The 24,883-nt window shown below is 38.9% G+C and overlaps 1 protein-coding gene across 3 annotated transcripts in view; it reads right to left on the bottom strand.

Annotated features, from left to right (window-relative positions):
- The window catches only part of FGFR2 (fibroblast growth factor receptor 2), a 135,544-nt gene that overhangs the window by 79,714 nt on the left and 30,947 nt on the right, over positions 1-24,883 (bottom strand). For all 3 annotated transcript variants that reach the window (XM_089510058.1, XM_089510056.1, XM_089510057.1), the window contains exons 3-5: positions 21,138-21,392; positions 19,188-19,262; positions 8,137-8,306 (exon numbers count right to left, since the gene is read on the bottom strand). In XM_089510058.1, the coding sequence (XP_089366184.1) occupies positions 8,137-8,306; positions 19,188-19,262; positions 21,138-21,392 (500 nt within the window). The remainder of the gene's footprint in view (positions 1-8,136; positions 8,307-19,187; positions 19,263-21,137; positions 21,393-24,883) is intronic.

A 24,883-nucleotide genomic window follows, 5' to 3' on the forward strand; every position in this document is an offset into this window, starting at 1 on the left:
TGAAAACAGTACACATATTGATGAATAAACAAGGTGTCTAAAGTTACTGTTTTGTTATCAGTATTGGGACATCTTTCCAAAATCCTGACTGGCTGCTACAGAGGTTTTACATGCTGTGAGTTACTACTGATGTATTCAATTAATGCGAACCATTCCTTGTGAACCAGCAATCGGTCCCCACATTCCTTTTATTACATCATATTATATTATATTATGTTATATTATATTATATTATATTATATTATATTATACTATACTATAGAAACTACAGTTTCTAAATCAGATTTAAAATTCTTGTTTTTTAATTGTTACTTAAAGCTAACCATAGTAAATGTAATGTCAGCTTCTATCTCTTGACCATGTTTCAGATCAGTACCAAGCTATACACTATTGTCTCTAAGGGACAGTGATGGCTGGTGGCTTCTATTCCTGGTCTAAACTGAACTTTAAAGGAGCTATCCAAAGTGCTGAATTCCACTCTCAAAAATAGGGTCAGTGCCTTTGACAGTACCTTTACAGTTCAGATTAAAATCCAGATTGGATTTACCACGCCATTGGCACAGAATCCACCAGTTGCCAATGCTAAAAATCAATGAAACAAGCAAAAGCAAATATTTGCCCACAAGTAGTATGTAGTTTCCTGACTATAGTACTTCTATGCATTTTGTGAGCACTGGCTGGGGAAGCACCCTTGAGATGTGAGGACACAGAGTAAGGTTCTTCTTGCAAAAAAGTAGTTAGGATAACAGTCTGTGCTAGCAGGCTAGTACCGTTTCCTTGTCTTGATCAGCAGCTCTGTATAAAAAATCAAACATGCCTATGTCACACCGCCCTTTGGGCCAGTCTGTATTGGCCCTTAATTTAGCCAGGCAAGCATCTCTGAAACATAACTGATTTCTGTACCAGAAATGAACACCACAGATTATCAGCAACTATAATCACAAAACAAGAAAGAAGTGCAGTTCATTACAGTATGACTGGCAGCAGATATTTCATTTCCACGAACCAAGATTAATGGGTACGTGGCTCCCATAGATATACCTCTACAGATTGAAAATATCATGTATTTACCCAAGCCAAACTTTTGTGTGTAAAAAGGGATGTGGTAATGTAGCTTATCAAAACACAGCTGTGGAAACAACCACCCTTTTTCTAATACTTATAATAGTAAAAACTGATAGGACTCAATTTACTTTCTGGGAGGTGAGAAAGTAAAGAGGCTTGTTCACTCTTAGTGGCATGCATTATGTTAGTACAGTCTGCAGGAGGGGTGTATGATAGAAATTCTTCAAAAGACCCACAACCATGTGTGAAAGGAGAGGAGATTGGGCTGAACTGCAAACAAGTCAACTTGGAAATGAAAGAAAGAAAAGACTCTTTGAAATATGACCTCTACACATATCTTGGAAAACCTAAGAATTTCCAAATGTTTTAAAAACAAACAGAGTTGCTCACTACAGGAAAAAAAAATCAACTTCTGGATTATACTTTCCTTTGGCACAAGTATCATTTATACTCCTCTTCCAGTAGAACAAGTGAAATTATACACTAGTCAAATAAAAAAGGCTAAATATACTATTGACTACATTTTTAAAAAAAGTTTTACTCTCTGAAGTCATGAAGGAAATATAGCTAAAATGACTAGCTACATAAGAACAAGAGACTGGATTTCTCCAAAGAAAGAAAGAGGGAAAGATACAGTGGACTCAAGGTCATTATCAATATTCCATTGTAACTCTAGCTATCTTGTATCTTTTAGAAGACATCTTGATTAGGAATACATTTGTTAGAAATGTTACATCTGTAAAGTCAAAAAGGTTCCCCACAATCAGATTTGCAAAATCTACCCTTCTGGCATATTTTGCTGATTATGCCTCAACAGATTACTTTTTTAATGTTTCCATTAAAAGAGGTTTAGCATTAGGAGATATCAGCTGATGCAAACTGACTCTCTTTCCCAACTTCAGAAATCTAGAGAAAGCAAAAACAAGACAAAAACAAACAAACCAAAACCAAATGTAGTTGTTGGTCCCTACTAGACTTCACCAACTGAATCTGCAGAAAGATGGTGATACACTTACCTAAGTTACATTGATTCCATACGCTTATTCTTGTTGGGTCTAACAACTGTATTTAGCCCTGACTCTCCAAAATAACTACTTTTAATCATTATTATGACCCTGTTTTATTACCATTAGTTAGTCTTATTGGTTATTTCTATTCTATTGTAGGAATTTAACTAGATCAGAGTAATTCCTTTTCCAGAAATCTGCTCTAAAAAACAAATTCAGGGTATCTATTGGTCCTATAGCAAAGTTGCCTGCTATTGTACATTGCAAAAAAACCTCCAAGAATGCCCAAAAGCCCATAGGTTATATCCGAGACACCAGTGCTGGAAGAAATTCATCCTTGTTTAAGATACAGTGTTTGATCTCAATCTTTGAGTTTTGTCTCCAAAATTCAGGGATATACATTGGTGTACCTACTAGAGAGCTAGGAGGCTTTTTGTCTCTGCTGTTCCAGGACAGTGCGATTTAACTCTGCATCACATGTTAGTTCTGGAACCAAGTAGGAGGTTTTTCTCCTCTGCCTCTTATTTTCTCCCCTGCAACCTGCCCTTTTAAAAAAATCAGTCTTGTATTTTTATAATGTTGGATGGGACCCACTTTTGACAAAGTATAGAAGTTCCCCAGGCAAAGTCGGAAGGAGCCACTTGTCTATTTGACCTTGAGTTTGGCTTAAAACATTCTCTGAAAAGATTGCCTTCAGACTTGACCAGGGCTTGCTGCCAAGGAGAAGCTGGCAAAGTCTGAAGAAGACCCTTGTCAGCTGCACACCTGCAGCAAACTTAGTTTTAAAGAGTCACAGTAAAGTCTGAAAGGTTTTTATTTATTTTCTTTGGTCCTTTGCTGGTTATTTGTACTGCACCATCACAAAAACACTTTTCTAAGCAGCATATTTTTAAGGGCCAAACTTTAGCAAATTTATTTTCTTTCTTCCTACCTGCAGTTCATTTTCCCCCTTTCCTTGGGTTCTAACATTTATTTCCCAGGACTAGGCCAAAACACCATAGTTTCACATGGTAGTCTCAAACAACTACAGATTAAACCCACCAAACTGACACAAGCTCATTCTTTCTGAACTGCTTCATTTCGCTCATTATTGCAGACAGATAGCATAAGGTGCTATATTTCAGTTTGTAGGTCTGCTGCAAAATGGGAAAGTCCAGTGCTGTTCTACAAGGTAAGCTACAGCTACTTTTCAAATTAAAAAATACAAATGAGAGGGAATTATACTCTTTTATTTGTCCAATTTATTTCAATACAGACATACTGAAAGTTTCAGAAACTGTTTACCAGAACTTCAGAAACTGGTGTGGCAAAAATTACAGTTCCCAGAATCTCATAGCATTCAGCCATGGCAGTTAAAGTGGTGTCAACTCAGATTATTTCTACAGTGCAGATGCAATGTTATTTGTCAGGTTCCTTGATCCAAAACCTTTGTGATGAAAGTGTACATAGTCCACAAATTTAATCTGCCCACAGTGTGAATGTGACAGAGGTGGAGGCAGGGATAATAAAAACTGCTTTGTAACAAGTTGGAGTAGCATCAGCTCTCTGTTGTGGCTCATAAAGAATTTTGAAATAGCGTCAGAATCTAGGGCATACATAGGCAATATGTGGATCATGGTTTAGAGGTGCTACTTTTTGTGACTGAACACTATCCTGTGCTCCTGAATTTACAACCATGGAGTCAATCTTTGGCTGAATAGTGGCTAACATCAGTCAATTTCACCCTTTTAAAAAAGCACACAGGGTGCATTCACCTTATTTTAAATTGAGCCATGCTTCCAGGGGCTTCCAGGAGTTTAATTTTACTTCAAATGAAGACACATGCTGCTCTTAAATGCAACACTATCCTTTTGCTACTGCCATTTGTGCACTGGCAAATTTGATGGTGGTGGTGGTATGGCAGCAAGAGGTGGCTTCTGATGGACTGAGGAGAAGCACTATCAGGCCTCCATTTCTGGAAATTGCCAAATATTTTGATTAATCAATAGTATCACTTTGTGTATTTTTTGTACAGTCCTACATTTATTTACTCAGATGTAAGTCCCACTGAGTTCAAAAGGACCCAGTTAAGTATGTATAGAACTGCAACTTTTTTCTTGGGCAAAAACAGCTAAACAACCTTCTCCTCTAAAAGATGGAACACCCAGTAGATGTGAACAGAGCTTGTCTTATGTTCCAAAACAAGACTGACATCCTTCATTGGCTTCATTTTACTCTATCGTCCCTAACACAACTGTGTAACTTTGAACAGCAGCCAATTCATTTATGCTTTTTGGTATTACGAAAGGCAGCAGGTGTTGCCAGGTGCACCCTCATATTTTATGAAGTAAGCAAATATAGTTAGAAATGTCTACTTCATTAATTAATACTCATCTGGAACATTGCACACCTTTTTCTTTGGAAAAATTGGCACTTTCTATAGAAAATCTGGCTGGAGAGGAAGAAATAAAGTATTTTTTTTCAGTCTGTCTTCTTTAGCATTTGCATTTGCATAACGCATACTTTGAGTGCTTATTCACACATTGTGGTAAGGCCTAGTAAGAAAACCACAGAGGGCAGTAAACAGCTGAAACAAATTGGCCATTGTAGATTTACAAACTGAACTTGAGTATTTGTGCACTTGAACAAATATATGAATTCATATTTGCAGAATTCATATAATGAGAAACAACTTAACTATACATTTTAGAAAGTCTGTGCAGGCAGTGGAAAGGTTTTAATGTTATAGCCCTCATCAACCATCCTGAAGGGCAGCTGGGTTCCCAAGAGACCAGTCTAGTTGCTATGGCTAAGTCCCGGTCTGTTCTGCTATAACAGGTCTCAGTGCACACCTTCTGCTTCTTAGTCCAGGATGATGTAGTTAGTCAAGTTTATTTACTTTATAAAGCAGGTTTTGCTCTTTTGTGAAGCACAAATTACTTCCATACTTGTTAAGATCTTGTGTGCCATGTCTTATTGTGAAGTTGCCCTTTCAATTATATCAATCTGCTTTAGTGGTGAGATATTTTCTATTAGTTACATCATAATTCAGGAAACCATGCCTTATGAGGAAAAACTTAGGGAGCTCAGTATATTTAGCCTGAAGAAGAGATGGTTAAGAAGTGATATGATAGCCCTGTATAAGTATTTGAATGGGTGTCGTACTGAGGATAAAGCAAGCTTGTTTTCTACTGCTCCAGAAAATAGGAGCAATGCATGCAAACTACTGGAAAAGAGATTCAACCTCAATGTCAGGAGGAACTTCCTGAGAGTAAAAGCTGTTCAACACTGGAACACACTGCCTCTGAAGTGGTGGAGCTTCCTTCTTTGGAGGTCTTTAAACAGAAGCTGGATGGACATCTGTTGGAGGTGCTTTGATTGTGAGTTCCTGCATGGCAGGGGGTGGACTGGATGGCCCTTGTGGTCTCTTCCAGCTCTATGATTCTAATTACCTTGTTGCATGTCCACCTTCATGTGAGATAATGGCATTCACAGAGAAAAGATCATGTGCTTTGGCGAGCTTACAGAAGATTCAGACCTATTTTACTTTATTTAGATTAGTCAAATTTTGATTTAATTTAACATGTTTAATCAGGGTGTTTATTTAATTTGTTTAACTAGTTTTTCCTCTCATAACTGATTAAGATTGGATTTTGTTTTTATTTGCACATCCCACAAAATACAAGAAATACATAAATATATGAAATATGTACTATAAACATCTTCTGAAAGAAAAACAGCTGAGATGACCTTTCAGTGTATCCTTCCTCACTAGAACTGTAACATAGATAGTGTTTACAGCTGTACATCTAGCCTCAACCTCTCTGTGAGCACAAAAAAAATGAAGCAGGATCCTTATTTTCACTAAGATTTCTATTTGCATTCAAGCAAACTCAGAGCTCAGAGGATGGGGCTAGCACAAACTGGAATGCAAGGGGTGAGACCAGACAGTAGTTCCATCTCTCTACTTACCCACAGGCGTACCCTGTTCAAGATTCATGGGGGGGGGGGGGGGAGTGGTGATCCACCAAAGACAATAGTGAAAAGCTCAAGGGGAAGTGTGGTGAGTACAATGTGGAAGTCAGTGAGGAAACATTAATCCTTAAGGCTAGACTGAAAGAACAAAGCAGAAAAATGATGACATGAGACGGATTGTTAAAGGAAAATGATGAATCAGTGATGGAGTTCAACTAGAGGATTCAGTAAGATGGACAAACCAGAAGAACAGGCACCAAGCCGGGGAGAGGGAGGGCACAAGTAAAGCTGGAAATTGATGGCACTGGACAGAAAGGAGAAATCTTAAAGCAAGCCAGGTAAATTGATACAAGTATTATCTTTATGTGAATACACTGAATGGATAGTCTCATTTGTGAGCACAGCAAATCCATACAACAGGGGTATATTAATCAGGCATGCATAGCATCAGCTGCCCATACTTTATATAATAGTTATGTCATGAGCCATTTATTCTCTGCATCCTTCCCACATCAAAATATGCACTGCCCTATAGGTAAGAGTTCTCTACTAATACACTTTCCCATTGGGAACCTTGCCACAAACAGGGAGCGTGCTTGCCACAACTAGTGATGTGCACTAAGATCTAAATGGATTGGTCCCATACCTTTCATTATATTCTATTCTATGCAAAGATTTACTTGAAACAGATTCCTTTCTTGTGAGAATTTTTGTGGTTAAAGAAGGGCAATCATCTATGGCAGTTGTTCAACCATTTCATGCTGTAAACATCTGAAGAAAAGTATCATCAAATCTCTCTCTCTCTCTCTCTCTCACACACACACACACACACACACACACACACACCTGGCTGCAATAGGTACTTAATGTTTAACATTAAATATTTTTGGTATTCCAGCTAACCTTTCAAGATGTTCTTTCTAATGATTAACTAGAAACGACTAATCTGATACTACACGAAATTGAAACGAACCTTCTAAGTAACTGCCATTACTTTCCCTCAGAACTTTGCTTCTCATGTCTATTTCAAAGAACATAAAATCCAATTGTGTTCCTGCACTTTTATTAAGTGTGCACCAACCAACAAGTAATACAATTTTATTTTCCTTTGTTCTGCAAACTGGAATGTTGCAAGCAGTCACAGCTCCAAAGTAAGGGCTGTTAAGAACACACTGATGAAGACTGTTATTGTAAAGTGGCAGTTTTTCTTGTTGTTTTACCCATAACCCCTTAAACTCAGCAAGAGTTCCATTCACAAAGTCTGAACTTCTGATAAACTAACCTAACAAAGCCAGTAAACAGAAAGTAAGATTTTGCTTCAAACAAAATCCTTTTGAGATTACTCTATGTACTTGACAGCTTATATAAATTTGATTTCTATGCCCTTCAACATTTCACAGATGAAAATTGGGATACGTGTAGTCACAGAACTTTAGAGTGGTTAAAATGGCAAAAAGTTATTAATGAGCAAAAACATACAAGCTACAAGAGGCTGCAGCAGTTTGCCTTTGCCTGAGCACCCTGGGATAGGCAAAATTACATTCCTTTCTTTACTCTCCTCTCTCATAAGCTAAGTGAGTGCAATTGTACTTTGAACTCATTTTGCAGCAAGTAAAGTAAGCTGTGGCAAGACGAGGAAAGTGGGAGGAGGAGAGAATCTGTAACATTCAAAAAGCAGCTAAAAAGCAGGATTATGGGTGATTGGTTGGGACTGTCCAAGCCAAACTGGGACATCTGAAAGGTATATCTTTTGGTTTTACTACTTCCAGAAACCCTTTCTTCATGTATAGCAATGATTGTGTCATTGCCCCATTGGGGAGAGACAAGGCCTAACCAGAAAGGGACGAAGAACATAAATTAGTGATATTTTACCACCTTAAATGCCATGGAACCATATGTTTCCCATCAAGTAGGAACATATGATATTTCTTTAAAAGATTGTATAAGTCTGTCACAAAAATGAAAAAGATAGACATATAGAACATTCTTCATCTCTAAAAACTATCTATATGTCTGTGTATATATGCAAACGCACACACAACTGGATCCATTATCTAACAGTTGCATCCAGCATCCATCTAACCACAAATATCACAAATAGTGGTCTTACCTTGTATCCACCAATGCGATGCTCTTGCTTAAATTCCTTCCCATTTTTTAACCACCTCATGGTTGGCGCAGGGTTTCCTGTAGCTGGACAACGGAACTTTACAGTGTTAGCTGCTGGGACTGCATGTAAACGCTTCTCCATTTTTTCAGTTTGGGTCCATTTAGGTCCTTCTGTTGTCAAAAATGAATAAAAGAGGGAAGGAATTCTATAAGCTGTAACAAACCCAAATTTCAACACAATCACTTATCTGCATGAATCTCCAAAACTTTTTAGAAGTAGCACTGATGTTCTACAGTGTTCAATTATTTTGCCTTCAGCAAATCACACAAGACATTTCAGTACCTTAGATATTTTACTCTTTACCTGGAAACAACAATCTGGCCTGCGTCAACTGGAATTATTGCTTCCAATTCAGGCTTTAGGGTAATTAAGGAAAGGTTGATTCAAGCAAGAAAATTACATTTTTCCAACTATCATTTTGCTACTGCCCTTATGTTTGGAATGAGTAAGAGCTACTCTGAAACAAAGAAATTGAGTATAGTTTAAAAGATAAAAAAATTCAAGACTTTAAATATTCATGTGTCCACTGAAACATTTTTTTATTTTTCTTTGGGTCCACTATGAACAACAGCAACTGTCTTCTGCATGAATAATCTTCCAAAAACTGTATTTTTTAAAAGGAAGGAATAACACTGGTGTCCCTTATACCTATGGGATACTTGCTGCCACGCATGCTGGCACAGCACTTAGTACCTTTTGATTTTCATCTGGAAATGTGGGTTTTCAATGTGCAGAATTTTTTATAGGAGCTAACAAGATTCCAAATGCCTTGAGTCCAAAAGGGTACCAGAAGGGTGTCCTCTTGACACACTAACCTGCCTCCTTCCCAAGATCAAAAGGAGCAAGGCCCTACTCTGTGTCCCATTTAGAGTGGAGGCTTGTTTAATGATGCTAAGACATGGGGCCTCTCAGGTTCTAGCAATGAGGTGCCTTTTAACAATAATATTACCAAATATCAAGATGTCAAGATAATTAAGTGTCCCTACTGTTAATCAGAATTCTATAACTGCAGATCCATAACTAAGTACAGGTTGACTATCCCTTGTCCAGAATGCTTGGGATTAAAAGTATTTCAGGATTTGCTTGTTGCTGGGTTTTGGGGTTGGGTTTTTTTTTTAACACCTGTATTTGCATAGATATGGTGCAGTAAATACCAAATACATAAATACAGGTGCCCCTCCGTTTGCACACACTCTGTTTGTGTGACCATTGCTTACTCATGAAGAGCAAACGGAGGGGATTAAAATGGGGCATTTTCCTGAGGCACGCCCCTGCAGTCGCTTGCAGGCACGCACCCTCATTGAAGCCTATGGGGCTTGAATATGTGCGAAGTTCCATTTTCATGGGGGAGGGGTTTCCGGAATGGATCTCTCATGAAAACGGAGAGCTGGCTGTACATAATCTTGGAGATGAGACTCCAGTTTAAACACAAAATTTATTTTTGTTTCATATACACCTTCTAGACATAGTCTAAATATTTTAAAATAATTTTGTGCATGAAACAGTGGGCCTGAGCATACAGGTGTGAAAAAGTGGCCCAAGATCCCTCCGGCCACAACTGGGTCAGGATCACGGTGACTGCACAGCCCGCCTCCAAAGTGGGCTGTGGACACAGGGCCGGACCCATGTCACCCAGAGCTTGATTATACTGGCTCCTTTTTGCTCCAGTCCAAAGGACGGAGTAAGGTTTCAGGCCACTTTGGAGGCATGTGTCTTTTGAATGCCACACCTGTAAAGCAGCCAGAATCCACTTAATTTGGCCCATCTATTCCGGGCCCAAGTTTGTATACCATCAGAAAGCCAAGGTGTGACTATCCATGAAAAGGTTACTTTGGTTTACTTTGGTTTCAGAATTCTGTTTAAGGGAGTCTCAACCTGTATATCAAAAGGGCTATCATAACTAGGGGAACAAAACAAAACAGTTACCAAAGCAATGAAAACAAATTAAAAAGCATAGCATCTATTTTGGCTGAGTTATAATTATAAGCTGGCAATGTAGAGGTTTTCAGTATCTATCCAAAATTGCAGCCCACAGCAATCTGAGCCATTTCATGGATATAATGGAAATTTGATTAACAACACAGTATTATTATGTCCAGACTTAATTTGGTTCACTCATGTACCTGTTCAAACATTCAGGACTAAATTCTTATGAACAGTAGGGACACTTAATTATTTTATAAACAGAGCTTTCCTGAAAGAAATCAGTTTACTAGAAAATCAATTTACTATGGAAATCTTTAGGACAAGAGGGGTCAAAGAACCACTGCTCCTCTCTGAGCCCTGCTACATTTCCTTTTTAACAGCCTACTGCTCCATTACAAACAAAACTTTCTGTTCTTCAAACATTTGTGGTTGTTCTTAAAATCAGAACACACTCAGAATTCCTGCACCCCACTTCTCCCCCACAAGAGTAAAATAAAAATACAGCTGGGCAACATACTCTTTTAACAGGCCTTCTCACCCAAAGAAAACATCCATAAACATTAAAAATTATTCTAAAAATGATAAATGACTGCATTTGCTTCAGCGTGGAGCCTTTAAAGCTAATTAACATGGGGGAAACTCAATGGCTATTTGACCATGCTGTTACAAGTGCAACATTGAGCTTGTTATAAATACTTAAAATTAAACTATGCTACCATAAAATGCTTCATTATCTTAAAAGGTATGTAGGAGAAAGCACCATTAAAATGATTTTCTTAGGAAGAAGTTTGTAAGAAAGCTACAGACAAATCTAGAAAATCAAAATAGAGCAGTTGAGTGAACAAGGAAAACAAAAAGCGCTCATCTAGAAAGAATGCTATTAAGTACCGATACACAATAAGTACATTTTTTTTGTTCCAGCACTAGCATGTTCCATAAAACTGTTCAAACAAATACTGCTGGAACAAATCCCAAATTCCTCATAAAGTTAATCCAAATTGCATATGAACAGGACTGGTATTAAAGTAGTGGAGTTTGCATGGGCTGCTGTAATAAAAAAAAAGCTCACAAATGGTGATGATTCTTACAGTGTTGCAAACACTGTTGTATGAGTGATACACATACATTTTGCCAAGGGATTTCCAAAGTTCTTAACATGAGATTTCTAACTAGTTGGCATTTCCAGCACACTGCCTTCATGGTTTCTAGGCTTCTCACAACTATAATAAGAATAAACCTGAGAACCTGCATAGTATAACTTGCCAAGTGCATTGAGAAGTCTATTAGGTGGCCTTGGGAAAACTGTTGTTCTTCAGGCTGAACTATACCTACCTTTCTGGTTATTATACGAAATACTGATTTAGCATTAAACTCTTGGCACTGTGTGTGGCTTAAGTCCACCAGATCTACAGTGTAGATTCACCCCAAATCACCTTCATCCCATTTCTGTTGTTAGAACCAACTCTGGCAGTTAATGTACCTATTGCTAAATATTTAATATCATTCATTATCGTTGCTGTTTTTAAAATTACTGTTATTGCCAATACTGTTATTGTTATTGATCTTTCAGACTGTCTCTCAGAAATAAGGAATCTGTGACCTCCACTTCGGCTGAACATTCTGGCTGGGACTGATAGGAATGGCATTTAGACCACCAGTGAATTTCCCAATCTGGTCTATCATAAATCAAGAGCTATCGAAAGATGCCTTTTGTTCAAGTGCTACGTAAACTCTGATTCATGTATCACTTGGACTCAAAAGTGTTTTAATTGTTCAGTTTTTTTAAAAAAGTAAATTGCTATTTTATTGTTTATAACAAATGCTCGATATTATTGACATTTTATTTACATTTATTGTAATGGCTTGGCTGTTTGATTTAAAATATGCCTCCAAGTAGTTCTTTGTATGCAAAGAACTTTTGTATACAAATGATGGCATATAAATATAGAAACTAACAAAAACATATAAATAATAAGGATTGTCCCCCTTGAACTATATAGATCTTCCAAGAAATTCTCTTTGTTCTGTGCTGTTTTCTCTAGACAGCAGACTGGCAACTAGTGATTAGAGAAACCCATGTTTTTCTTCTCGTTAACTGAGAGCTTGAGGAGAACTTTTAAAAAAAATATTCGTTCCACAAATCCCTCTTTCAAAGGGTGATTTCTTCTCTCCCTTTCAGCAACTAGCGAAATATTTTTCACAGATTTCTCTGAATGACAATAAAAGACAAGGCGAATAATTACGCTAATTACTTTGCATTTCAAACTCAATTACCATCTCAAAAGGAAGTTTGGCAGAGGTTTAAAGAACATTCCTATGCTTAAAATACACACAAAAGGGAAAAATAAACAGTCCCAACAAGAAATGCTAGAGTTGAGGGGACCCTCAAGGACTATCCAGTCCAACCCCCTTCTGCTATGAAGTAATACATAGGAATACATGGCATACTAGAGGACATGTATTATTATTATTATTATTATTATTATTATTATTATTATTATTATTAACCTTTATTTATAAAGCACTGCAAATTTACACAGTGCAGTACATACAATCTTTTTAATCTGACGGTTCCCTGCCCTCAGGCTTACAATCTAACAAGACACAACACAAAAGGAGAAGGGAGTAGTGGTGAGGAAAGGACCTCTCTAGTAGCATGTCCTAGAGGACATGTAGTCTGACCCCTGTTCAACATCAGGATGTCACTGGAAGATGGGACAAACTGAGGGTTTTCTTGGCATAAAGAGGAGTTTTGCCATGGGATGCCCCTCAAGCTGAGACAGTGTGACCCACCAGGGACGTAGCCAGGATTTTGGGAAGGGGAGGTCAAGACTAAGTGCCACCATTTTGAGAGGCTAAGAGCCCCCCCAAGACACAAAAAGAGGGTCGAGCGTTTACCCTTGACACCTCGATGGCACCACTTTAACTTCCGTTATGACTTCGTGCTATGGAATCTTGGGATCTGTAGTTTTGAGGACCTGTTGAGTCATCTGTCAGGTTCCACAACAAACTACAAATCCCAGCATTTCACAACATGGAGCCAAGGGCAGTTAACGTGGCATCAAACTGGATTATTTTTTTCAGTGCAGATGCAAACTGAGTCCTTCCTCTGAAGGTGTTTACATCAGATAAATTCATCTCGATCAAGCAAAGTGCAGCTGCTCGAGCAATGAGCGGCAGCCACTCTGTTCATGCTCAGAGGCACTCTGCTCATGCTTTGAGACACTGTATTCCAACTTCTGAGCTGAGTTAAGAACCCAGGCTGCATCCACACAACATTTCATTCCCACTTCCAAGAGGGATTTTTAATTTTAAGACACACACACACACACACACACACACTTTTTAATTCCAAGACCTACCTATCTATCTATCTATCTATCTACCATAATTTTTAATTCCAAGCCATTATACGTTCCTTTCTTTTTATAATAAACAAACCCCTTTAAGAGAATCCTATTTTGGGAGAAAGGCAGGGTATAAAATCAATCAATAAAAAAATATAGTGCAATAGTCCATCAGTGCATGGCTTGCATTATAAGACTTTATACCTTTATACATTTAAAAACAATTAAAATCACAGTAGGCTCAGAGTGCTATAGAATCATGGAATCATAGAGTTGGAAGAGACCCCAAGGGCCATCCAGTCCAACCCCATTCTGCCATGCAGGAACTCCCAGTCAAAGCATCCTCAACAAATTATGTAATGGAGGTGTCCATCTACATTGTAGAAAGATATACTATAGCCTTATTAGACTGCAGTTCCCAGCAGTCTGTGGTGCTCCTCTTTTTTGTTGTTGCAAAAATCCAGAAATGACTGTTTTTGAAAACATGAGTCCATTCTCAGGAGAAATGTCCAGAGTAGAGTCTGAGTCTCCTTTCTCTGGACTTCTGAAACCTAAATTATTAGCTCAGTGTGCAGAAGCACAACATTATTTTAAAAATATTGTGCATTAAATTACCTTCAGTCTATGTCTATGAGATGCATATGAGACATACATGGATCCCATCTCCCATTATATCCCATTAGACATACTGTATAAAAATATACCAAACTCTGAAAAACTCCAAAATACATCTAGTCCTCAGCATTTTGGGTAAGGGATATTATTATTATTATTATTATTATTATTATTATTATTATTATTATTGCATGACCTTAGCATCACCATGAGAGAGGTGCAGAGAGAGAGAGTTGGTCATGTCTTGCCTCTGAGGCTGAGAGGATGTGACCCTCACAAAAGAGAATGTAGGAGAATGAGGATCTGCTGAACTTTTCCCCTGCCATTCGCTTCTCCTTTTGTCTCTTGTCCCTTTAGATTGCAAGCCTGAGGGCAGGGAAATATCTAGTAATTTGTAAGCTGCTCTGATAGCCTTTTGACTGAAGAGCTGGGCATAAATAATAATAATAATAATAATAATTATTATTATTATTATTATTATTGGCAAGGAGAGTGCAGAATTTCCAGGAATGAGAGAGTGTGACTTACCCAATGTCACCCTGTGGATTTACATGGCTGAGCTGGGATCCTCCCAGTTCACCATAGAAATTCACTGGCTGACCTTGGGCAAGTCACATCCTCTCAGCTTCAACTCCAACTCCTAGGTATTCCTTCATGGTAGGTTTTATTCATGGCAGAATTCTTGCCATCACACCCTACTCTGCTCCTAATTGAGGATTCCTGCTTGGCAGAAGAGCATTGCCACTTGGCACCCAACCCCTCCCCTTCTCATCTGTGAGGGTCACACTATCTCAGCTTCAGGGGCATCCCATGACAAAACCCCTCTTTATGCCAATAAAACCCTTGGTTTGTCCCATCTTCCAGTGTCATCCTGATGAGACAGTGTGACCCACTTGGCTGTTGATATTTGTTGCCTTCTGGTGGGCACTCTCAGTGCTTTGGGAGGACCCTGGCAAAACGGGGCAAGAAGGGGGGGGTTGTGGGTTTTGTGTGTGTTTAGAGGGCTCTTGCAATGAGGACATGCCAGTGTCTTCCTCTGAGACCCAGAGAGTGTGACTTGCCCAAGGCCTCCCAGAGGGCTCCTATGGCCATCCAAGCCCTGAGCTCCCTTTCCCCATGACCTCTTGGAAACATGGCTGTTGTCGTGTGTTGTGACTTTTAGGACTCTCCTGGCATGCAAGGCTTGTTGGGGGAGGGCAGTGCCTCCCTTTGAGGCTGAGAGTCTGTGCCAGGGATATAAGAAAACAACAACAACAACAATATCTGGATATTGTAGTTTTGTGAGACATTTAGCCTTCTTTGTCAGAGAGCTCTGGTGGCACAACATACTACAAATCCCAGGAGTTTCCATAGCATTAAAGTATTGTCGAACTGGATTATTTCTGCAGTGTGCAGCCTTATTAGACTGCAGTTCCCAGCAGTCTGTGGTGCTATCAGAGCAGCTTACAAATTGTTAGACATTTCCCTGCCCTCTCTCTCTGCACCTCTCCCATGGTGATGCTAAGAGGTCATGCAATAATAATAATAATAATTGGCACATTCTCTCAGCCTCAGAGGCAGGAGGACATGACAAACCTCTCTCTCCAGCTCTCTCAAGGTGATGCTAAGGCAAACCTACGTTTATTTTGCATTGTGTGTGTGTGTGTGTGTGTGCTTGAATTTCTTGGCCTTGGAGAACCCAAATCAATGTCTCCACTGCAAGGTAGTCTCCAGATCACAGTGATGTAACTGTATTTCATCAAAGTGATTAGTCATTTTTTTATCATCAAAATACCTGTCTTAATCCAAAAAACTGTGGCCAAGACCTTTCCTACTAAGTTTTGAGATTTCAAGTTCTTCTCTTCTGTGAGAATTTGAATGTCAGAGCATGGCATAAAGGGCAGAAGCCTCACCTTTTGTTATCTTTTGTTTTTCAAAGCAAAGCTGTGATTAAGCAAAGTTGGAGCAAATCACCCTAACAAAGGAAATAGCCTCCAGGATGAATGGTAGCTTTTCTTACACAAAATATGCAAATAGTGGCCATCGAGAGTCAGATGAAGGATTCTTCTCTCCCCCTCATTTCGAAATGACTAACCATCAAAATTCTTACTCATTGATCGAGAACTGCTCAGAATTTTTCTCTCTAAAATGTTATAGAAATTGTCGAATTAGGCATATTTCTCCTAATTTTCGAATTTTGGAGAATATTCTTTACATCCCTACTGGCAACTACAGGACACAGGATGTCCTTCCAAAGGAGAGTAAAGCTATCTGACTTTTAAAAAGCATTTGATGTGGCCTCATGTCCACTTCTCAAACTGTGCTGTTTGTATAGCATTCTGTGATATTGTCTGTGATATTGGGGACCGCCCAAAACGGGAGGCTTCAAGCCACCCCTAACAAAGCCGGATTGGGGCCATGGCAACTTCACAGCGCAGCCCCAATCCACCTTGTGCCAAAAAAGGAGAGGCAAACAGCTTTCCCCCCTGACGTGGTGCTCAGGCAGCATGCGACGTATAAACGCTATGCTGCTGGAGCGCCCGGAAGCCACCCCCATGTAAATGGTCAGGCAGCTTGAAGTCAGCTTCCAGGCATCTTGAGGGAATGGGTCATCTGTTGGAAGCTGTTTGTTTTTTTTATGCTGGTCTGTTCTGGCCCATTCTGTGATATTCTCTGATCGTTTCAGTGGAATAAGGTTTTCCTTTATTAATTTGCCACCTTCTTTGGCCCTATGTTTTACTGAAAGGCAACTGAGAATAACAGAGATTGTGGCACGATGCTGAGACTTGGGAGATCCATATTCAAATTCCTGGTCAGTCATGAAGTTCACCTGGAAGTTGTGACAATAATATTGGCAATACCTGGAATCATATATGTTGCCCTACATTGCTTGAAGGACAGGCAGTCTATGAGAAAGCATGCATTACAAATCCTAAAGAACACTAGAGTAGGATATTAGGAAGGAGTTCAAACTGCATAATTCCTACGGCATCAGATAAAGGGTCATTTTTCAACTTTTTCTGAATCTTTTCAAAAACATTTGATCTAAGTAATTTCTTCCAGATTTTGAGATAAAATGTTCTACTATTTTGCAAAATTTTGCAAATATTGAAGGAGTTTAATGGGCATCACTCTCTGAAATTCAGACAGACCCACACATCACAGAACCACCATAAGATAAAAGAAAAATATTTTGCATTAAAAGCAAGGGGCCTCACTGAGCTCTTTGGCACCCAACTTTATGTCTGCACGTGTTCAAGCATGAAACATGCTGTGATAACATTGTCTATCCCACAGACAGAGGCCTGGCTTTGGCTGCTGGCTGTAGGCCCAAAGCCATTTAATGTACAGATGTTGACCTTCAAAATCATATTTGAGTAAGATAAAAAGTACTATGGGGTGCTCCCACTGAATCAAATTTTATGTCCAGAAATTTTTATTTTCTGCTGCTACTTTGATTGCACTTCTGTGTAAAAATGAGCATTTCAACAAAAGGGAAATGCATTTCAACTGCCGCACCAAAACTTTGGAATGACCAACAGATCCGCCATATTACATCCCTCGACGCCTTTAAAAAGGCAATAAAAATGGAACTCTTCTGGCTGGCCTTCCCAGACTGACCTCCTAAATAGGGTTGCCATAATTCTCTGCTATAAACTGAGACAAAATTTAGGACAAAATTTAGACCAAAATATAGGACAATTGTAGGATAAAATTTAGCCCAAAATGTAGGACATTTAAGAAAAATGGAGGGCCTTAAATGTCCTACGTTTTGGGCTAAATTTTATCCTATAATCTTCACTGTGGATCAGGGTTTACTGGACCCTAAATATTTTTTTCCTGAAACCAGAGCACTTGTCACCATTGTGAGTGACTTAACACAGAGGAGAACAATATTGCATCAGTGCTATTGGAAAGTGAGGATGGTTTCTCACAATATCACCATAGTACCTTAGAGATCTAGCCGTGGTAAGGAACTTGAAAAGCAGCCAATGTCATCATGTCTTCTGGTCCCTGACATTATGAATATCACATTGCTATCCCAGCCAGCATCAAGACATATCAAAAAGACATATTACAAATGCTAAAGTGGAGCCATGCACTCTACAATCTCAGAACTCTGACAGTGCAAAACTCTTCAACAATTTACAAATGAAAATTGGGTTATGTGTGGCCAAGGACACTAGAGTGTGGTCAAAATAGCAAAAGTTATTAATGAGGAAGAACAGATAAGCTAGAGGTGACTGCAGCAATTTGCTTTTGCTTGAGCATAATCAGAAAGGCAATAATCTATCCTACCTCTTGTCCCCCCTCTGCTGAGTTCATTAAGTGCAAACTACTTTTTAACTTTGAATTCTGTTTGCATCAATGGAAGTAAGCTGAGGATGAAGGGGGGAAAAGTAGAATGAGGTAAGAGAAACTGGATCATTTTAAAACCAAATGAAAACATGGAATGACAGAGGGACTGTTCCTGTCAAACTGGGATAGATACATGTATAGTTTCATATATTTCACAAGCTGAATGTGACCTTAAAAACTCTGTATCCCGGGATAAGATTCTAGAGGAAATATAGAGTTTTTAATTATCCATACTTCCATGTATGCAAGCGTCATCCCTCTGACTAAAATGCCAACCAGAAATTATGCACTCTTTGGGGCTAGGATATACAATTGTGCCTTTGTATCAGAACATTACATTTCCTCTTGAAAAAAATTCTGTTATTTCTGCAAGGTTTGTTTATATTAACTCAATTTAGTGACTCTCATTTATATGTTGTCACTACAAGAAAACACAGATCAGATCCAGAAATGAAGAAAGGGAAAATGTGAGAGCTTCAGTAAACTGAGTAAAACTTCTCATTAAAAAGGATTGCTAAAAAATTTAATGGCAGCTAAGAAATAATTTTAGAAAAGCAAGCATGAAAATGGCAATAGTTTATTTCCAAGTTTCAAAGGCAAAAGATGGGACAGATGCAAGCAAGTAGAAAACTGCTTCTAACAGATAGCTCATGCATTTGACAGATAAAAAAATCTGAGGAGTACTTGAGGAGGAGATCAAAGGATAGGAAATATATCTTTCTATATGAATCCTACCAAGCAATTTCAGCAGTTAGAATTACTTACTGACTGAGTTGTTGTCATTCACAAAATCCTCAGAGCCATCATTGTCGTCTTCATCATCTCCAGATGAAAGAACATCTGAAGTTTAAAAAAATTTAAAGTTGTTCACCTGCTACATATTGTAAATAAACACACCTACTTTCTATAGTCTGATTTTTAAAAAATACATCTGGAACAAATTCTCTTGAAGCGTACCAGCATCACATGCTCGGAAAAAATTAATGTGCTCCAATAATATCTTTTTAAAAAAAAGAAAAAAGAAGAAAAGAAACACAGAAGCTACAATCCAACTAAGCTATAGTTTTGTGTGGGGACTTTCTGCACAGCTGGAGATTTCTTTGAAGCACTTGCTGCTTAGGAACCTCCAACTGTGTGTGCTTACCTATATATTTCTTGTATCATAGTTTAATGTGCCTGATCATGCAGAATATTTAAACCAATAATGCTGGAGGTTATTTTGTGTGTGCACGTGTGTAACTGTATAGAGTGCAGTAGTATATAGTGTTCATTATCAGAGTAATGTCAGTTAACTAAATTTTTTAGGCTGCAATCCTGTGCCTATTTAGCTAGGAGTAAAACCCACTAAACTCAGGGCCATTTTTTTCTGAGTAAGTATCACAGGCCTGCTGTGCCAAATAATTGAGTCCTGACCCAAACACTGTCCTGGAACAGACAGGTGGGAAGGAGCAGCCCAAGGCAACTCTGGCTACAAGCCAGCCGGGTCTGTGGTGACTGCACACCCCGCTTCGTAAGCCACTGGTCCAAACCCACACCACCAGGAGCTGGATTATCCCAGTTCCTTTTTGCTCTGGTCTAAAGGACCTGTGTATGATCTCAGCATAGTTTCCTGCTGCATTGGAGGCATGTGTCATTTGAACACCTCCAATGCGGCTAGAAGCCACTTCTTTATACCCATGTGCTCCACCCCATACATGCAAGAATCTAACTATGGGCACCTGAACTACTGCTCATTTAGTTTTCATGTTTCCCATACACTGTTTATGGTTTGCTAGGTATAGATAAAGGGTAGAACTACAGCAAAACAACAACAACATTAAAGGTCAGTGATGCTTCACTAGACTACTAACCAAAGAAATCAATTTCTTTCTGTAATTTATTCTGAATATTTTACATTACACACTTCATCTGAACTATACCTAGGATAATGTATGGGATGATGACTGTACAAGATCCGACAAATAAAACAGCAGTTAAGGGCACGGTACAGAGCGCCCAAAAAGGGCAGCCTCCCGGTGCCTATTTTTCCTCCGCAGGGAAGCCACAGTCACCAAACCGCGTGGCTTCCTTGTGGAGGAAAAAAACCACAAAAAGCAGGGTGGTTACGCAGTGATAGTGGTGCAACAAGTGGCATGCTGCACCATGCAGATGCTGCACGGCACTTACATAACAATGGCGGCACCCATGTAAACATTGTTACTCCCTCATCAGTTTGTACCAGGCCAAAATTAAGAGAAGGTAAGTAGTACTTAAACAAATTGTGTTAATAAAACAGTTTTTGTCCAGTAGCCTAAAGGAGACCAACACTGACATCTTCTGAATGTCCACAAAGATGATATTGTATAGTCACAGGACAGGACAGCTGAAAATGTCTTCTCACTAGTTACCACCCACTCTAATTACCAATCCCTTTGGGCAGGGAAGGCATATGGAAAAGGGGATCAGCAGATGATCTAAATTGTTTGCAAATTAAATATTACTGCATTGGACCACACTGTTCCTACGCTTACTTTTTTCAACAGGTATATAAGGAGATCCTGTAGCACCTTTGAGACTAACTAAAGAAAGAAGCTGGCTGCATGATCTTTCTTAGACTTAATTCTACTTCCTCAAATGCATTTGGTCTTTTCAACAGGCACAGAATTATGCTGCTACACAATCCATCTACACCAGGACTGTTTCCACATAGTAAAAGTTGCATTTTAGCAAACTCACCTGTAATATTGGTAATGAAGTAGAGTGTATCACTGTCTACAGTGCAAGCATAAAGGCCTGAATCTCTGGGAGTAGTGTCTTTAATCCACAAGTATTCCCCAGTAACGACTGTTCTATTGTTAGGCACCAAATGGACTCCATCTTTAGTCCAAGTAACCATGGTGGCATCTTTCAGTTGACAGTGCAACTTCAGAGTTTCTCCTGGAAGTGCAGTGTGTGCTTCAGGCTGAGAGATTTGATATTTGGTTGGTGGCTCTGCAGAAGCGGAAGATGGGTGGACACAGAAGAAGAGGGAAGGGATAAAGGTGGAGAAACAAAATTTCCAACAAATGTCAATAAATGAAGTGTTATCTAGCAAAAAGTGTGATTTTTCTTTCAGTCTCAATTGGCTGACATTGCCAAAAATTTGAAAAAGTCAAGGGGTACTGGTGAAACCAATTTATTATGAGGTATTAATGTATAGCCAGGTTACAGGACTGAAATAAGAGAAGATAGATGCATCAGTCAGCTTTGGATTTTTTTTTAAAAAAATAACTGTCTCTGCATCAGCAGCAAATGGGCTTTGCTCAGATGAGGAAGGGGAAGCTTGACTCAGTAACTTGATCAGTGTAACTGATGAAAATAAGCTCTGAGCTTACAAACATAATGCTGCAATAAATTATTATTTAAGGAGCCATGGGACACTTTGGCTTCTCTGCTACAAAACTGAAGTGTCTCACACTACCGAGTGTGTACAAGTCATTAGAAGAAACAACACTGAGCAGTGTGAGATGGGTGCAGCCTAAGAAGCATGAGTGTCATATCAGTGATAGTAATATGCATGAAGTTTTGGAAACAAACCCAAACAACGAGGCAAAAGAGATGTCTGACCCTTATTTTGCAGCTTGCAGAATCTAGAGAGTCCTCAAAATTAAATATGGGATCTGCAAGAGATAGTGTTTTGCTGTTTGTGCCTGTTTTAGGCCAAAACCTTGCAACAGAGATATTATTGCCTACTCACACAATAAGTGAGGCAAGATACAAGGGAATCTCACTGCCCCTCCCCAGCTGCTTTCAATACTGTGTTTCATGAGCTGAAAGAACATATTTGCTGCTTTCTCTCTTTGTGGCAGTGTACGAAAAATTAGAGATCTAAATCATACAGGGAGCCTCTATGACTCTCTGCTGAAGATATTTGCCTTAACTCATGAAGAGTAATGAGAAAAATGACAGTAGGGGACAGGGCTGGTAGACTCCTCTCCATTCTTCCCTATGATGTAAGTAATTTGAATGTCTGAGTAAGGCATAGCACTTCACACATAGTAGATGAAAGTCATCAGTAAAAGTATAACAAACATTTTCATCTGATGATGAACGGATGAACACACATGTGAAATGAGGAAATAAATGTCTAAATTCATACTGACAGAGACTAATCCTGCCCTAACACCTCCGTAAACACAGCAAGAACACAGCTTATTTCTCCATCTTAAAAATGTCCCACTCATAGCCTCTTTTTCCATTTGTACCATCAAGGAAAAGTAATTCATTTTCATAAAGCAAGATTGTGATTGCTATCTGTAAATACTCAGAAGGCTAAGCAAACTTTTAAAAAATAAATATTAATACTGACCACACTTTAGAACTGCTGCTCAGAACTTTCAAATTCTGTGAAAAGCAGGTGTTCTATGAACCCTATTATAGGTTTCCACCTTTTTTTTTTTTCTTTACAAACTTGCTGGGGTAATTATTGATACCCTCAATCCATTGTACAGGTGTTACATTTTTCACCGAGGATTATTAGGAGGGGGGTGAAAACATTCTCCAGATGGAGAACTGCTTCTTTTTTCATATATTTTTCTATATAAATAAAAGGTTAAATCCATGAAATGTAACAAAAATGTCACAAAGACAGTGATTAATTTTTGGCTTGCTGACACTTAAGAACAAAGAAGACTGGCTTATTTTATAGAATAGTTGACACTATTCTACAGAACTACTTACTTCAGGTCACTCAATCTCATATAATAAAAAAATTGTTTTACTAAGCTTAGTTGGGGCCAGTAATTTTCAGGGGACTTAAAACTTGAGTTCATTTTTCAAAAGGCCAAACATATGTACATCACTATAATTAAAACTCCAAGTATGTCTGTGTGTGTGTGTCTGCTTTCAAGTCTCCTGTGGACGTAAGGAAATTTCACAAGGTTTTCTTAGGCAAGGAATATTCAGAGCTGTTTTTGTCAATTCCTTCCTCTGAAATACAGCCTATAGTACAGAGAGCTTAGTTCTCCATTTAGGCTTTCTACAGGGTATTTCAGTCCAATCTTCGTATCAGGTTTTCCATTTCCTCTTCAATAGTTCGGCAGCACTCCATGGCCACTGATCATGCCTATTCCTCATGAGCCTATTTTCTTTCCACTTGGGGAGAAAACATTTTGTAAAAAAAAAAAAAATTCTTCTGAAAAGCATGGTGTTCCCCAAAACACACAAAAGCTTATGAGCAGATGGCACTGTTTGGGCTTTAAAAGCCCCTAAAAATCTAAAACTCAGGATCTGCTTCTCCAATGAGGCAGAAGATCATGGCAAAGATAAAATATCAAAAACAACTATGATGATGGCAATAATGCATGTCTGGAAATCAAAAACTATTTCAGGTGAATCTTTGATGTGCCAAATCGAAATCCAGAAGCATTCAAAGACTGTCACTTTTTTACAATGCTTGCCTGTAAAACTCTCCCAGCAAAACTCTTGACAGTATGCCCAAATGCAAACAGAGAACAGGTGGGATACTGCAGCATTCCTCTGTCCAATTTTTTCATGTGAAAAGTCCTTCAGGTTTAAGTGCTTACGAGCCTCAGCCAACCTGGAAACTATAGTGCTCTGCAGAATTAACCCATCTCCCACTGTGCTACTTTGGGCCAAGCTAGTAAATACTTTTTATGCTTACATGAAGTTTAGTACAAGAACTATGAAAGTCAAACTCCTGTGCTGACTTATAGCAGCTATTCTGTACCCTGTAGACTGGCTGCCTTGTTTTTCCTGGAGGCTGCAGATTGAGAAAAGTAGGTTCAGTGCTCCAGGGTGCATATATGTGTAAGGTGTTTCATCCAACAGAGTTTCCTGTCTGAGTATATAAGTGGCAGGAACTCTTTATTTCTCTGTAATAGATCTGCTTTCCTAGGATACTTCCCACGTTGCAAGTTTCAGCATTAATGTAAAGCAAAAACAAAACAAAGCAAAAACTCTTGGATCACATTGTGGATAGAGGATGAAGTAATCCCTTCTTAAACAGCAACATACAGCTGTCCTTTCCAGCCAACCCTGATGCTAACTGCTCAAGCTGGCTGATATATAACAAAGAAACTAAATTCTATTTCACTCATTTCTATTGCACAATCACTTCATGTCTTTTCAAGAGAGTCAGTGTAGTGTCTTTTCAAGAGTCAGTGTAGTGTAGGAACTAGAATTTGGGAGATCCAATTCAAATTTCCATCACGCTAAGAAATGATTCCCTGGATCACCTTGGGCTAGTTAATCTCTCTCCCCTTGATCTACCTCACAAAGTTGTTGTGAAGATAATCAGTGGAGGTAGGTAGCTCTGTTCGTAGGGTTACCAGATTAAAAACCAGCGACAGCTCCTATACCTTTCATAGCTGTGTGGAACAGGGAATTTCAGTAGGTGTTGCTTGTCACACGACCAAGGTAAAAAGCAATACCTGCTGAAATTCCCGTACACACATCCTTTAAAGTTTGGGTCTCCCAGTGTT

This window comes from Sceloporus occidentalis, unplaced genomic scaffold (genome assembly GCF_023333645.1).
Source record: "Sceloporus occidentalis isolate IW3139 unplaced genomic scaffold, rSceOcc1.0.p SCAF_2, whole genome shotgun sequence".
Lineage (NCBI taxonomy): Eukaryota > Metazoa > Chordata > Lepidosauria > Squamata > Phrynosomatidae > Sceloporus > Sceloporus occidentalis.